The 15,341-nt window shown below is 49.9% G+C and overlaps 1 protein-coding gene and 1 long non-coding RNA gene across 2 annotated transcripts in view; both read right to left on the reverse strand.

Annotated features, from left to right (window-relative positions):
- The window catches only part of LOC119974263 (hepatocyte cell adhesion molecule-like), a 28,470-nt gene extending 26,023 nt beyond the window's left edge, over positions 1-2,447 (reverse strand). The window contains exon 1 of the mRNA XM_038813034.1: positions 2,134-2,447. Within this exon, the coding sequence (XP_038668962.1) occupies positions 2,134-2,176 (43 nt within the window). The 5' untranslated portion in view covers positions 2,177-2,447. The remainder of the gene's footprint in view (positions 1-2,133) is intronic.
- Positions 2,448-11,472: 9,025 nt separating this feature from the next.
- LOC119975248 lies at positions 11,473-15,037 on the reverse strand. Its single transcript, XR_005462693.1, has 2 exons — positions 14,814-15,037; positions 11,473-11,669 (listed from the first exon to the last, which is right to left on the reverse strand). It is a non-coding gene; the product is annotated as an uncharacterized LOC119975248 (long non-coding RNA).
- Positions 15,038-15,341: the final 304 nt, after the last annotated feature.

Below are 15,341 nucleotides of genomic sequence, written 5' to 3' on the forward strand. Positions count from 1 at the left end.
CTAGTGTTTGGAGGAGGTGACAGAGATTGCGTGGGTTGTAGGGCTGGTGGAGGTTACAGAGATAGTGAGGGTTGTAGGGACTGGAGTAGGTTACAGAGCTAGGGAGGGTTGTAGGGACGGGAGTAGGTTACAGAGATAGGGAGGGTTGTTGGGGCTGGAGGAGGTTACAGAGGTAGGGAGGGTCGTTGTGGTTGGAGGAGGTTACAGAGATAGGGAGCGTTGTAGGGACTGGAGGGTGTTACAGAGATAGGGAGGTTTGCAGGGACTGGAGGAGGTTGCAGAGGTAGGGAGGGTCGTTGTGGTTGGAGGAGGTTACAGAGATAGGGTTGTAGATGCTGGAGGAGGTTACAGAGATAGGGAGGGTTGTAGATGCTGGAGGAGGTTACAGGGATAGGGAGGGTTGTAGATACTGGTGGAGGTTACAGGGATAGGGAGGGTTGTAGATGCTGGAGGAGGTTACAGGGATAGGGAGGGTTGTAGATGCTGGTGGAGGTTACAGAGATAGGGAGGGTTGTAGATGCTGGAGGAGGTTACAGAGATAGGGAGGGTTGTAGATGCTGGAGGAGGTTACAGGGATAGGGAGGGTTGTAGATGCTGGAGGAGGTTACAGAGATAGGGAGGGTTGTAGATGCTGGTGGAGGTTACAGGATAGGGAGGGTTGTAGATGCTGGAGGAGGTTACAGAGATAGGGAGGGTTGTAGATGCTGGAGGAGGTTACAGAGATAGGGAGGGTTGTAGATGCTGGTGGAGGTTACAGGATAGGGAGGGTTGTAGATGCTGGAGGAGGTTACAGAGATAGGGAGGGTTGTAGATGCTGGAGGAGGTTACAGGGATAGGGAGGGTTGTAGATGCTGGAGGAGGTTACAGAGATAGGGAGGGTTGTAGATACTGGTGGAGGTTACAGGGATAGTGAGGGTTGTAGATGCTGGTGGAGGTTACAGAGATAGGGAGGGTTGTAGATGCTGGAGGAGGTTACAGGGATAGGGAGGGTTGTAGATGCTGGAGGAGGTTACAGGGATAGGGAGGGTTGTAGATGCTGGTGGAGGTTACAGAGATAGGGAGGGTTGTAGATGCTGGAGGAGGTTACAGAGATAGGGAGGGTTGTAGATGCTGGAGGAGGTTACAGAGATAGGGAGGGTTGTAGATGCTGGAGGAGGTTACAGGGATAGGGAGGGTTGTAGATGCTGGAGGAGGTTACAGAGATAGGGAGGGTTGTAGATGCTGGTGGAGGTTACAGGGATAGTGAGGGTTGTAGATGCTGGAGGAGGTTACAGAGATAGGGAGGGTTGTTGGGGCTGGAGGAGGTTACAGAGATAGGGAGGGTTGTAGATGCTGGAGGAGGTTACAGAGATAGGGAGGGTTGTAGATGCTGGAGGAGGTTACAGAGATAGGGAGGGTTGTAGATGCTGGAGGAGGTTACAGGGATAGGGAGGGTTGTAGATGCTGGTGGAGGTTACAGGGATAGGGAGGGTTGTAGATGCTGGAGGAGGTTACAGGGATAGGGAGGGTTGTAGATGCTGGAGGAGGTTACAGGGATAGTGAGGGTTGTAGATGCTGGAGGAGGGTAAAGGATAGGGAGGGGTGTAGGGGCTGGAGGAGGGTAAAGGATAGGGAGGGTTGTAGATGCTGGAGGAGGTTACAGAGATAGGGAGGGTTGTAGATACTGGTGGAGGTTACAGGGATAGGGAGGGTTGTAGATACTGGTGGAGGTTACAGGGATAGGGAGGGTTGTAGATGCTGGTGGAGGTTACAGGGATAGGGAGGGTTGTAGATGCTGGTGGAGGTTACAGAGATAGGGAGGGTTGTAGATGCTGGAGGAGGGTAAAGGAAGGCTGTTGCCGGGTAGAGAGATGGAATTGGCTGGTGGTGAATGGAGGCTGGGGTTGAGCTGAAACGTTAACTGTTCCTCTTTCGGATGATCACTGCTGATAAATTCCAGAAATTTCTGTTTGTATGTCCAATTTGCAGAAAGTGCAGTATTTTGCTTCTCTGAGACAGGTCAAGCACCCAGAATTCCGTCTGACACATTCATTTACATATTTAAAATATATTAAAGTTGGAGTCTCTGGCTGCACTCGCTGGACTGTGAAGTGATCGGCTTTTTGTTCCGCCCTGTCTCCAGGTGTAACTTACCTGCCAGCAGGCCTCCGCACAGCAGAGTAAGAGCTGTGTGCATCCTCCAAGAGTCCTGTACCCAGCTTCCCGTCACTTCCTGGCCAGCCCCCGGAGATCTTTGTCCTGTCTGCTCTCCGGCTCACCTGGCTGATTCCCCTCCAAAGGCAGCTCGCTTCTGATATGTGAGAGGTTGGGAGCGGCTGATCTCTTGATTTGTAGGGGTGGCTTCTCCTGCCCCTGTGTATAGCTCACACACCCAGCCTTCAACATTTAGACAAAGAGGAATTGGGCGGGTCAGAGTCAGATTAACAGGATAAACCAGTTTGCATGGGCAGGAAGGGAATAAAATTCAACAAACGCACTCACACTGAGAATCTCACACACACACACACACACACACACATATCACACACACGCACACACAGACATACACGTCACACACACACACACACACATCACACACACACAGACATACACGTCACACACACACACACATACATCACACACACACATATCACACACACACACACACACACACATATCACACACACACACACACACACACAGACATACACGTCACACACACATACATCACACACATTATACACACACACACACACATCACACACACATACACATCACACACTCACATATACATCACAAATCATACACACACATACACACACATCTTACACACACACATACACATCACACACACACATCACACACACACATCACACAAACACATTCACATATACATCACACACACACATACATACACATCTCACACACACACCTCACACACATATATATCACACATCACACACATTACATACACACATCACATACATACGCACACATCTCACACACACATACCATACACATCACACACACATGCACACAAATCACACACACAGCACATGCATCACACACACACACTCACATATGCATCACACATACATCACACACACATGTATAAATGACACACACAAGCACATACATCACACTCATCTCACACACACACATTACATATAGACACATTACACACACACATACATCACACATACACATCACTCACATACACACACATCACACACACTTAACACATCACACACCTCTCACACACAAACACACATCACACACACTTACACACATCACACACACATCACTCACACACACAATCATATACACATACACACATAAAAACGTCTCACACACATCACACATATACACACATATACACATCACACACAGATATCACACACCCGTCACACACATCAGCACACATCACTCACACACATCACACATACGCATCACACGTGTACCCACATACATATCACACATATCTCATATACACACATACTCACATCACACACACATATCTCACACACATATCTCACATACACACACACACATAACATACACACACATGACACATGCACAAATACACACAGCTCTCACACACACATGCCTGGAATCAACCAGGACATATCCAACACAGTCCTCAATTGTGCGGCCTGCCAGCGTTTCCAGCCCGCTCAGGCCAAAGAAACACTCCAGCAACACGAGATTGTGACGTCTCTGTGGTCAAAGGTAGGAATTGACCTTTCTCACGCCAATGGGCGTGACTATGTGCTCATCAACTTCTCAAATTACCCGGCAGTTGTGAAGCTTTCAGACCTCACATCAAGGACAGTCATCAAGGCCTGCAAGGAGACATTTGCCAGGCATGGTATTCCACTCACTGTCATGAGTGACAATGGTCCCTGCTTCCACAGCCAAGATTTGTCCAATTTCACCAAGTCGTACCAATTCAACCACATTACCTCAAGCCCACACTACCCGCAGTCCAACGGGATGGTTGATAAAGGGGTCCATATAGTGAAACAACTGCTCTGCAAGGCTGCGGATTCTGCTTCTGACTTCAAACTTGCGCTGTTGGTGTACAGGGCAACCCCTCTGTCCACCGGTATGTCTCCGGCTCAACTCCTCATGAATAGAGACCTGCGGACGACTGTTCGGGCCACGCACTTACCAGACCTGGATCACCTCCCAGTGCTGCAAAAGGTGCAGCAACTCAGGAACCGGTAAAAGCTGACTTACAATGCTCATGCTACCGATTTGCCTGTGCTATCTCTGGAAGGTGCTGTTCGGATCCAGCTACCTGATGGAGGCTGGTCAGCTCCAGCTGTTGTTGTTCGACAGGCTGCTCCCAGATCATTTGTAGTTCGTATGGCTGATGGCTCCATTGTCAGGCGCAACAGAAGGGCACTGCGCAAAGTTGCCTGCCCACCACCACATCCTACTTTTCCGTCTGTTGTTCTGCCTCCTCCGGACACCTCGCACCATGAGGCCACCAATCTGGCAGCAATCCCGCCTGTGAAGGTGCTGTCGTCCCCACCTCCACCTCTCAGGCGGTCGACAAGGATCAGACGCAAGCCCCAAAGATTGGATTTATAGACATTTATCTGGTTAATTTTGTTCTGTATCTGCACACTAGACACCTCTTATGTATATTCATCCACTCGCCATTTAATGTAAATAGTTATACATGTAAATACAGTTGCATATGCTCCAAGCAACCAACATTTTTTTCTAAGAAAGGGGAGAAGTCATGTTATGCACTCATGCACATAATGAGATACAGACAGGCAGTGACAGACACCCAGTACAGCCAATCAACACACAGGACAGAACACAACCAATCACCAGGCAGAACACTAGATGGTGGTCTCCCACTATAAAACACACGAGGCATCAGCACTCTGCCTCTTTCCACTGGTGACAACTGTAGTGAGAGTCAGGGTGTATATATCAGTTAGCACCTTCTGCATGTGGCTCAGAGCTAGTCTGGTCTAGTTAGTTATAACAAACATGCTTAGATTAGTAGAGTGTCAAACACAGCGAACTGTGTGAACTGCTTAACAAGCTCAATAAAGCATATCGAACTAACATCAAAGTTTGGAGTCTACTTTCAAGTACAACTGCATCCAATTGCAGTCCGTGTTACCCCATGGTGAATACCACGATGCACAGGATTGGTGGGCTCTGCTGAATGGCCTCTTTGTGTGCTCCGCTTTCTCTAAAGTTCTTTGTTTCCCTCTCTCTCTTTCCCTGGGTGGGATTGTCTGATTGGGAGACTATGGGTACGATCCTCCGGCCTCATTTTCACTCCCGGCCTGGGAGTGTAAACCGGGAAGCAGTTCAGTGTTCCTTGCCATGCAAATTTAAACATGGCGTGGACTATGCTCAGGCATCCCATTTTCGGGCTGCTAACATGAGCAAGGTTCCCCCCCGCGCTGCATATCTAACCTGACCCCCACCCCCTTCCTCACACCGCAGCGTTGCCTGGGTGTCTCCTCCATACCCAAATAAAAGGGTGACCTGACCCATCCCTCAGACCCGAGTACTGGGAGACCCGCTGTAAGGACCCCTGAAATATGAGGACCCCCCCCCAAGGGACCCTTGTAATAGGGACCCCCCCCCCCCCACACACACCCCCCACACCCCCAGGAATTCCTGTAATACGAGGATAATCCTGTAAAAAAGCCCCCCTCCTGGGCTTTTGATGGGCTCAGATGGTCTCTACCAGAGTGGCTCTGGCATTGTGGACTTCACAGCAGGCCAAGGGGGAAGCCATTACCCCCTTGGCCCACCGTGAGGTCCACCACGTCAGGGCCACGCTGATAGAGACCACACATAATCTGTGTCGATGTGATTCCTGGCCAAGGGGACCGAGATTCATGTGGGATCGGAGGATAGGGCGCAGGACCTGAAAATAGATGGGAAGGGATCATTAAGACCTATTTGAATTTATTTACATCCATCCGCTGGCTTGAAGCTGGTCTCGTTCCCACCGCGAGTGGGGGTCGGAGCATTCCAATCAGTTCGGTGCCGTGATGTCTGATTCTCTGTCTGATTGGGGAACGTGATCCAGGTGTCCCAGGTTGGAGAATCCACCCCCTGGTCTCTCTAAATGTGATGTGGAGAGGCCGGCATTGGACTGGGGTGAGCACAGTAAGGAGTCTTACAACACCAGGTTAAAGTGCAACAGGTTTGTTTCGAATCACTAGCTTTCGGAGCAGGTGAATGAAGAGGTGGGTTCCAGAAACATTTCTAGAGGCAAAGTCAAAGATGCCAGACAATACTTCAAATGCGAGCATTTGCAGGTAATTAAGTCCTTACAGAGCCAGAGAGAGGGGTAACCCCAGGTTAAAGAGGTGTGAATTGTCTCAAGCCAGGACAGTTGGTAGGATTTTGCAAGCCCAGGCCAGATGGTGGGGGGTGAATGTAATGCGACATGAATCCAAGATCCCGGTTGAGGCCGTACTCATGTATGCGGAACTTGGCTAGAAGTTTCCGCTCGGCGATTCTGTGTTGTCGTGCGTCCTGAAGGCCGCCCTGGAGAACGCTTACCCGAAGATCAGAGGCTGAATGCCCTTGACTGCTGAAGTGTTCCCCGACTGGAAGGGAACATTCCTGCCTGGTGATTGTCGCGCGATGTCCGTTCATCCATTGTCGCAGCGTCTGCATGGTCTCGCCAATTTGAAGAGAGGAGTAAAGGTGGTGTACAGCCCTCATGTGTACAGGTTACTGCTCTGTGCCTCTGATCCATGGATGACAACAGGAATGATGTGATTTCTTTTTGTGTGGTTTGTGATGGGAGATTCGAGATTCTCCGATTCTGTGGTTATGTCTGGCGGATGCATCTGGTGTTACGACCAAAAAGGAGGCGTCGCCCCCGCGTCAATGCCAGGTCCAGTGGGGGGCTGACAGCCGCGCCACGTAAAGGCCCCCCCCCCCCCCGGTTTAACGCGCCAATACAAACGCAGAATGGCCGGGTCCGTGCATGCGCATGGTGGCGGCAGCATCGTACAACGTGGCGTTTGCAGTGCTCGGACACAGCCTGCCAAACACTGCTCCCCCTGTAACTCCCTCACCACCCCCGGACCACACTTCGCCATCCCCCAAGCCTCCGCCGAAGCCCCCCACCCCCCCACCGACTGCGGCGGTGCGGGACACAGTCCGCAGCCTCCACACCAGGTTTACGAAAGTTGAGAGTTCACGTGTCCCACACCAGTTGGCCCATTGGGGGCGGAGGCACAGGTGATGTCCCGCGGCCATCCCAACGGTGTGCGGCATACTCAGCGATGATGACATTTTTGAGGAGGCAGAACATCGCAAAAAAGAAGCTGCCCCCCCGGTTTTGGCGCAAAAAAGGGATTCTCTGGTCGATCGTCAATCCCGCCCCACATCTCGATTGAGACCACCTCACTAGCTCCCAATCTATTCAATCAGAATCTGCTGGCGTGTGAGGATCTTTCTGCGCACTGATTTGGCAAACTAGCTGGTGAGACTGAGTATAATTCCCTTCATTTGTCCCTCGGTCAGGTGAGCGTTGTCATGGAGGAATAGAAAACAGACCTGCCCAAAGCAGAGAAGGGAGTGGGGGAAATGTAACCAAACAGGTTTGAGTTGGAGGGAACAGGAATGTTCTAAATCACAAATGAAATACAAGTTGCTCAACCCTCCCTATCTCTGAGACCTCCTCCAGCCCCTACAACCCTCCCTATCTCTGAGACCTCCTCCAGCCCCTACAACCTTCCTTATTTCTATAACCTCCTCCAGCCCCTACAACCTTCCCTATCTCTGTAACCTCCTACAGCCCTCCCAACTCTCTAACCTCCTGCAACCCTATCTCTGAAATCTCCTCCAGACCTTACAACCCTCCCTACCTCTGTAACCTCCTTCAGCCCTCTACAACTCTCCCTATCTTTGTAACCTCCTCCAGCCCCCGACAACCCTCCCTATGTAGCCTCCTCCAGCCCCTTCAACCGTCTCCATCTCTGTAACTGCCTCCAGCTGCTACAACCCTCCCTATCTCTAACCTCCTCCAGCCCCTACAACCCTCCCTATATCTGTAACCTCCTCCAGTCCCCACAACCCTCCCTATCTCTGTAACCTCCTCCAGCCCCTACAACCCTCCCAATCTCTGTAACCTCCTCCAACCCCTGCAACTCTCCGAGGTCTCTGCGCTCCTCCAATTCCGGCCTAGAGTGCCCCACCCCCCCCCCCCCCGGACTCCCGTCGCTCCACCATTGGTGGCCGTGCATTCCGCTGCATTGGGAGGGGGGGGGGGGCAGTCTTTGGAATTCCCTTCCTAAATCTCCCCATGTCTCTCTCGCCTTCCCACTCCTGACCAGTCTGTCTCATCTCCCCCTCCCTCTCTCTCCCCATCCTTCTCCCGCTCCCCCCCCCCCCCCCCAATCTCTCTCTTACATTAAGATGCTCCTTACAAATCAACTTCTAAGATCGAGCTTTTGCTTGTCTGCCCCGAATGTCTCCTTATGTGGCTCGGTTGCAACTTCTGTCTGACGTATGCTCCTGCAAAGTGTCTTTGGGATGTTTTACCGTGTTAAAGATTGTATTTATCCAAATTCTCCCTGTGAGTTTGCCAAGTCACACACATGTGTGGCTATTTCCCCCATGTTGTCAACGGGCAAATGGCTGGTTCACGGCTGGGTTCTTGCTCTGTTGTGACCTCCCGAGCCAGGAGGGGTGACTGTCAGGCTTCAGAGCAATGCCAGTTTTTCGATCGAAGGGGAAAACAAGTCAGGGACTTTCCTGCAGCAAAGGCACAATCACATTCTTTTTTAAAATGATTTTATCAGAGTTACAAAGCCAGAGCTCAGGGTGTGGACAGGGGCAAACCCATAATCCAGCTCCTTGCCTGCTCCAAAAAACAATTCAAATATTGGATAGGCACATGGAGCACACCACAATGACAGGGAGTGGGATAGCTTGATCTTGGTTTCGGACAAAGCTCGGCACAACATCAAGGGCCGAAGGGCCTGTTCTGTGCTGTACGGTTCTATGTATTACCGGCGTAAATTGAATCCAATTCTTGGTGCCCAGAAGAGAGACATTACAGATGCAGGCATTACACCTGACCACACACTCATCTACATTCTTGCAAACCCTAATCCTGAGGAACAGGTTATCCAGCATAACAACTGTGACTCATCCTCTGATTAGCTGCAGTGTTTTACAATCAGGCGTGAGGTTTTCATGCCAGGCATCAAAGTTCTTGATTGATTGCTGGTGAACGCAGTCTCTCCAGGATTCGAGAGGAAGATGATACACGCCCATCTATAAAAGTAACACATTGATCCCCTTAGCCCTGGCAATAGGACTCATGCGCAAGATGATACACGCCCATCTATAAAAGTAACACATTGATCCCCTTAGCCCTGGCAATAGGACTCATGCGCAATGTGAGGGATTGCAAAGCAGCAGAGTGGGCAGGGAATCACACACTGACAGGGTAGAGACAGTGCAGTAAAATAAAACACCTCAAGACTGTCCACTGTGGTATTTAAACATGATAACATGTATGGATGTACGTGTGTGCAAGAGCGCGTGTGGCAGCGTGCGCGTGTGACAGAGCGTGTGTGAGTGCGTGCGACAGAGAACGCGTGTGAGTGCACACGTGACAGTGTGCATGTGAATGAGAATGAGAGATTACATGTGACAGAGTGCGTGAGTGTGAGAGCGCGTGAGAAAGTGCGCATAGAGTGCGTGTGACCAAGAGACTGCGTGAGGGCGCGTGTGAGAGCGCATGTGTGTGAGTGTGTGCAAGTGTGAGAATGCAGGGAGTGCGTGAGAGTGCATGTGAGTCTGTGTATGGATGTGTGCGAGTGTCTATGTGTGTGTGTATGCATGCATGTGTGAAAGCATGTATATATGTATGTATGTGTGTGTGTATGAGTGTGTGTATGTATGTGTGTATGTACGTGTGAGTGTGTTTGCATGTGTATGAGTGTGTATGTGTGTATATATATATATATATATATGTGTGAGTGAATGTGTGTGTTTGCATGTGTATGAGAGTATTCATATGTGTGTATATATATATATGTATGTGTGTGTGAGTGAATGTGAGTATATGTGAGAGTGTGTTTGCATGTGTATGAGAGTGCATGTGTGTGTATGTGTGGGAATGTGTGCGTGTATATATGTATGTGAGTATGTGTGTGAGAGTAAATGTGTGTATGTGAGAGTGTGTTTGCATGTGTATGAGTGTTCGTATGTGAGTGTATGTATGTGTGTGTATAATTATGTGAGTGTGGGTATGTGTCTGTGTGAGAGTGTGTGTGTATGAGAGTGTGTATGTGCATGTGTATGAGAGTGTGTGTGTGTATAATTGTGTGTGAATGTGTGTGTGTGAGAGAGAGTATGTCGAGTCAGGTTCCAGTATAGTCTCTTGTGCTGTGTTCAACCAACTGATCTATGTGTTACTTCAAACTCCATTGGAGAACGGTATTTTTAACGCGGCTTTGCAACTTTTACAACAATGGTGGTTCTATTTTTGGTCAGACCACTTGGAGCACTGTGCATTGTTCCAGTCTCCATATCCCTTGGTTAGACCACACTGGGAGCACTGTGTACAGTTCCAGTTCCCATATCTCTTGGGTAGATCACACTGGGAGCACTGTGCAGTTTCTGTCTCCATATCCCTTGGCTAATAATAATAATAATCTTTATTGTCATAAGTAGGCTTACATTAACACTGCAATGAAGTTACTGTGAAAATCCCCTAGTCACCACGTTCCGACACCTGTTTGGGTACACAGAGGGAGAATTCAGAATGTCCAAATCACCTCACTAGCACGTCTTTTGGGGCTTATGAGAGGAAATCAGAGCACCTGGAGGAAACCTACGCAGATACGGGGAGAACGTGCAGACTCCATACAGACAGTGACCCAAGCCGGGAATCAACCAGCGTCCCTGGTGCTGTGAAGCAACAATGCTAACCACTGTGCTGCCACGCCACGCTAGACCACACTGGGAGCACTATGCACAGTTCTGGTCTCTATATTACAACAAGGATAAAGAGGTATTGAAGAAGGTACAAAGAGCATTTACAAAAGACGATCACAGAACTGAGATGTTATAGATATCAGGAAAGTGAACAGGCTGAGGCTCTTTCTCTAGAAAAGTGAAGACTGACTGGGTGACCTGATTCACGGGGGGACCTGATCCCATGGAGAGTGGGGTGGAAGGTGGAACTCGCTCCCATGGGGAGTGGTTGAGGGGAATAGTGTTGATGTATCTGAGGGTGAAGCTGGGTAAACACGAGGGAGAGAGGAACATGAGAGGGCGATGCAGGGAGATGAAGAGGGGGGAGGGAGGGGTGGAGCAGGAACACTGCCACAGAGTAGATGGGCCGAATGGTTTGCTTGATGCTGGATATTCAGTGTAAAATGACAACCTCAGCATTTGCGCCTTTCTGATGAAGTAGCTCATGGTCACCGTTAGCTCCCCTCACCGGCACAGAGAGAGGTGCAACCAAACTGGTGTTTGTGAATATATAAACTAGATTTATTCATCTCTGATAGGTACAGTTCAGCAGAGGTTTCCCCGAACACTTGGGACAGCCGTGTAGCTACTGGGCGAATGGTGCTTTGAGGGAAAGACCATTGTGCAATTCAGAGACCCGAATTTCAAGACACACTCGTGAAGATTGGGCACCTCGTGGAAAAATTCAGCCAACCCTGAGGAAGAGGGAATGAAAAAGATTATCAGTAAAAACCAGGATATTTACATATTGTGCTGGCTATTGTCACATATACAGTTATCAGCACGGGGTAACAACATTCCCAGGACAGGTACAGCACGGGGTTAGATACAGAGTAAAGCACCCTCTACACTGTCCTCATCAAACACTCCCAGGACAGGTACAGCACAGGGTTAGATACAGAGTAAAGCTCCCTCTACACTGTCCTCATCAAACACTCTCAGGACAGGTACAGCGAGGTTAGATACAGAGTAAAGCCCCCTCTACACTGTCCCCATCAAACACTCCCAGGACAGGTACAGCACAGGGTTAGATACAGAGTAAAGCTCCATCTGCACAGTCCCCATCAAACACTCCCAGGACAGGTACAGCACGGGTTTAGATACAGAGTAAAGCTCCCTCTACACTGTCCTCAATCAAACACTCCCACGACAGGTAAGGCAATAAGGGGAGAGAAGATTATATATGAGTGCAAGCTAGCTAGTAACATAAAAGAAGATAGGAAGAGTCTTTTCAATATATAAAATGTAAGAGAGAGGCAAAAATAGACACTGGACCACTGGAAAACATGGCTGGAGAAGTAATAATAGGAAACAAATAAATGGCAAACAAACTGAATAGTTACTTTGCATCAGTCTTCACATTGGAAGACACCAGTGGGATGCCAGAACTCCAGGAGAACCAGGGGGCAGAGGTGAGTGCACGAAGGAGAAGGTTCAGGGGAAACTGAAAGGTCTGAAGGTGGATATGTCAGCTGAACCGGATGGACTACATCCCAGGGTCCTAAAAGAGATAGCTGAGGAAATTGTGGAGGCATTAGTGATGATCTTTCAGGAATCACTGGAGGCAGGAAGGGTCCCAGAGGACTGGAAAGTGGCTAATGTAACACCCCTGTTTAAGAAGGGAGGGAAGCAGAAGATGGGAAATTATAGACCGGTTAGCCTGACTTCGGTCATTGGTAAGATTTTAGAGTCTGTTATTAAAGATGAGATCGCGGAGTACTTGGAAGTGCATGGTAAAATAGGACTGAGTGAGCACGGCTTTATCAAAGGGAGGTCATGTCTGACAAATCTGTTCTTTGAGGAGGTAACAAGGAAGTTAGACAAAGGATAACCAGTGGACGTGATTGATTTAAATTTCCAGAAGGCCTTTGAGAAGGTGCTGCACAGGAGACTGTTAAATAAGTTAAAAGCCCATGGTGTTAAGGGTAAAATCCTGGCATGGATAGAGGATTGGCTGACTGGCAGAAGGCAAAGAGTGGGGATAAAGGGGTCTTTCTTAGGATGGCAGCCCGTGACTAGTGGTGTTCCTCAGGGGTCTGTGCTGGGACCACAACTTCTCACAATATACACTAATGATCTAGAAGAAGGAACTGAAGGCATTGTTGCTAAGTTTGCAGATGATACAAAGATCTGTACAGGGAGAATGGGTAAAGAAGTGGCAGATGGAATACAATGTGGAAAAGTATGAAGTTATGCACTTTTGAAGGAGGAATCTAGGCAAAGACTATTTTCTAAATGGGGAAATGCTCAGGAAATCAGAAGCACAAAGGGACTTGGGAGTCCTTGTGCAGGTTCAGTCGGCAGTTAAGAAGGTAAATGCAATGTTAGTATTCATGTCGAGAGGGCTAGGATACAAGACCAGGGATGTACTTCTGAGACTGTAAAAGGCTCTGGTCAGACCCCATTTAGAGTCACTTTTGGGCCCCATATCCAAGGAAGGATGTGCTGGCCTTGGAAAGGGTCCAGAGGAGGTTCACAAGAATGATCCCTGGAATGAAGAACTTGTTGTACGAGGATCTGTTGAGGACACTGGGTGGGCCTGTACTCGTTGGAGTTTAGAAGGTTGAGGGGGGATCCGATTGAAACTTACAGGATACTGCGAGGCCTGGACAGAGTGGATGTGGAGAGGATGTTTCCTCTTGTAGGAATAACTAGAACCAGAGGACACCATCCCAGACTAAAGGGATGATCCTTAAACCAGAGATGAGGAGGAATTTCTTCAGTCAGAGGGTGGTGAATCTGTGGAACTCTTTGCCGCAGAAGCCGGTGGAGGCCAAATCACTGAGTGTCATTAAGAGAGAGATAGATAGGTTCTTGATTAATAAGGGGGTCAGGGGTTATGGGGAGAAGACAGGAGGACGGGGATGTGAAAAATATCAGCCATGATTGAATGGCGGAGCAGACGCGATGGGCCGAGTGGCCTAATTCTGCTCCAATGTCAATGGTCTTATGGGTACAGCACAGCGTTAGAAACAATGTAAAGCTTCCTCTACACCGTCCCCATCAATCACTCCCAGGAAAGGTACCGGCCTCCTCCTTCTCCTGTGTAACACTCGAGGGGGCTGATTGGACCTTCTCCTGTTCCCGTGTAATAGGCTCGTGGGGGGCTGAATGGGCCTCCTCCTGTTCCTGTGTAACAGGCTCAAGGGGGTTGAATGGGTCTCCTCCTGTTCCTCTGTAACAGGCTCGAGGGGGTTGAATGGGTCTCCTCCTGTTCCTCTGTAACAGGCTCGAGGGGATTGAATGGGCCTCCTCCTGTTCCTCTGTAACAGGCTCGAGGGGATTGAATGGGCCTCCTCCTGTTCCTCTGTAACAGGCTCAAGGGGGTTGAATGGGCTGCCTCTTGTTCCTCTGCAACAGACTCAAGGGGGCTGAATGGGCCTCCTCCTGTTCCTCTGTAACAGGCTCGAGGGGATTGAATGGGCCTCCTCCTGTTCCTGTGTAACAGACTCAAGGGGGCTGAATGGGCCTCCTCCTGTTCCTGTGTAACAGACTCAAGGGGGCTGAATGGGCCTCCTCCTGTTCCTGTGTAACAGGCTCGAGGGGGTTGAATGGGCCTCCTCCTGTTCCTGTGTAACAGACTCAAGGGGGCTGAATGGGCCTCCTCCTGTTCCTCTGTAACAGGCTCGAGGGGATTGAATGGGCCTCCTCCTGTTCCTGTGTAACAGACTCAAGGGGGCTGAATGGGCCTCCTCCTGTTCCTGTGTAACAGGCTCGAGGCGGTTGAATGGGCCTCCTCCTGTTCCTCTGTAACACAGGTATGAACTATGTCCAGGTTATGAAAGGCTCCTTCTCAAACAGAGGCTCCTGCAATCTGATCACACAACGTCCTCACTGACCTGCGCTCACCTCGGCCTCCTCCTCAGATCCGTCCGATTTCTTTCAACTTGGCCACAAGTTGCTCGACGTTCTCCACCTTGACACCAGCTGTGCGCTGTGGGGGGTCGTCCACACTCAGGGTCTGCAGCTTACTGCTGATGTCCACTCCCAGCTCTTTCACACTCAGCTTCTCAATCTTCTTCTTTTTGGCTTTCTGGAGATTTGTCAGCAGGGTGGACATGTTGGGAACGGCTCAGACAGTGCCCGAAGGCATGGGAAAGAGAGAGAGAGAATAAACAGGAAAATGTAGGACAAAGGGGGAGAGGAATAGGGAGGGAAAGGGAGCGAGCGAGGGAGGAAAGGGAGCGAGCGAGGGAGGAAAGGGAGCGGGGGGGGGGAAGGGAGCGAGGGGGGGGGAAGGGAGCGGGGGGGGGGGAATGGAGCGAGGGGGGGGAAGGGAGCGAGCGAGAGGGGAAAGGAGCGAGCGAGGGGGAAAGGGAGCGAGCGAGGGGGGAAGTGAGCGAGCGAGGGGGTAAGGGAGCGAGCGA

Source organism: Scyliorhinus canicula, chromosome 12 (assembly GCF_902713615.1).
Source record: "Scyliorhinus canicula chromosome 12, sScyCan1.1, whole genome shotgun sequence".
In the NCBI taxonomy this organism is placed as follows: Eukaryota; Metazoa; Chordata; class Chondrichthyes; order Carcharhiniformes; family Scyliorhinidae; genus Scyliorhinus; species Scyliorhinus canicula.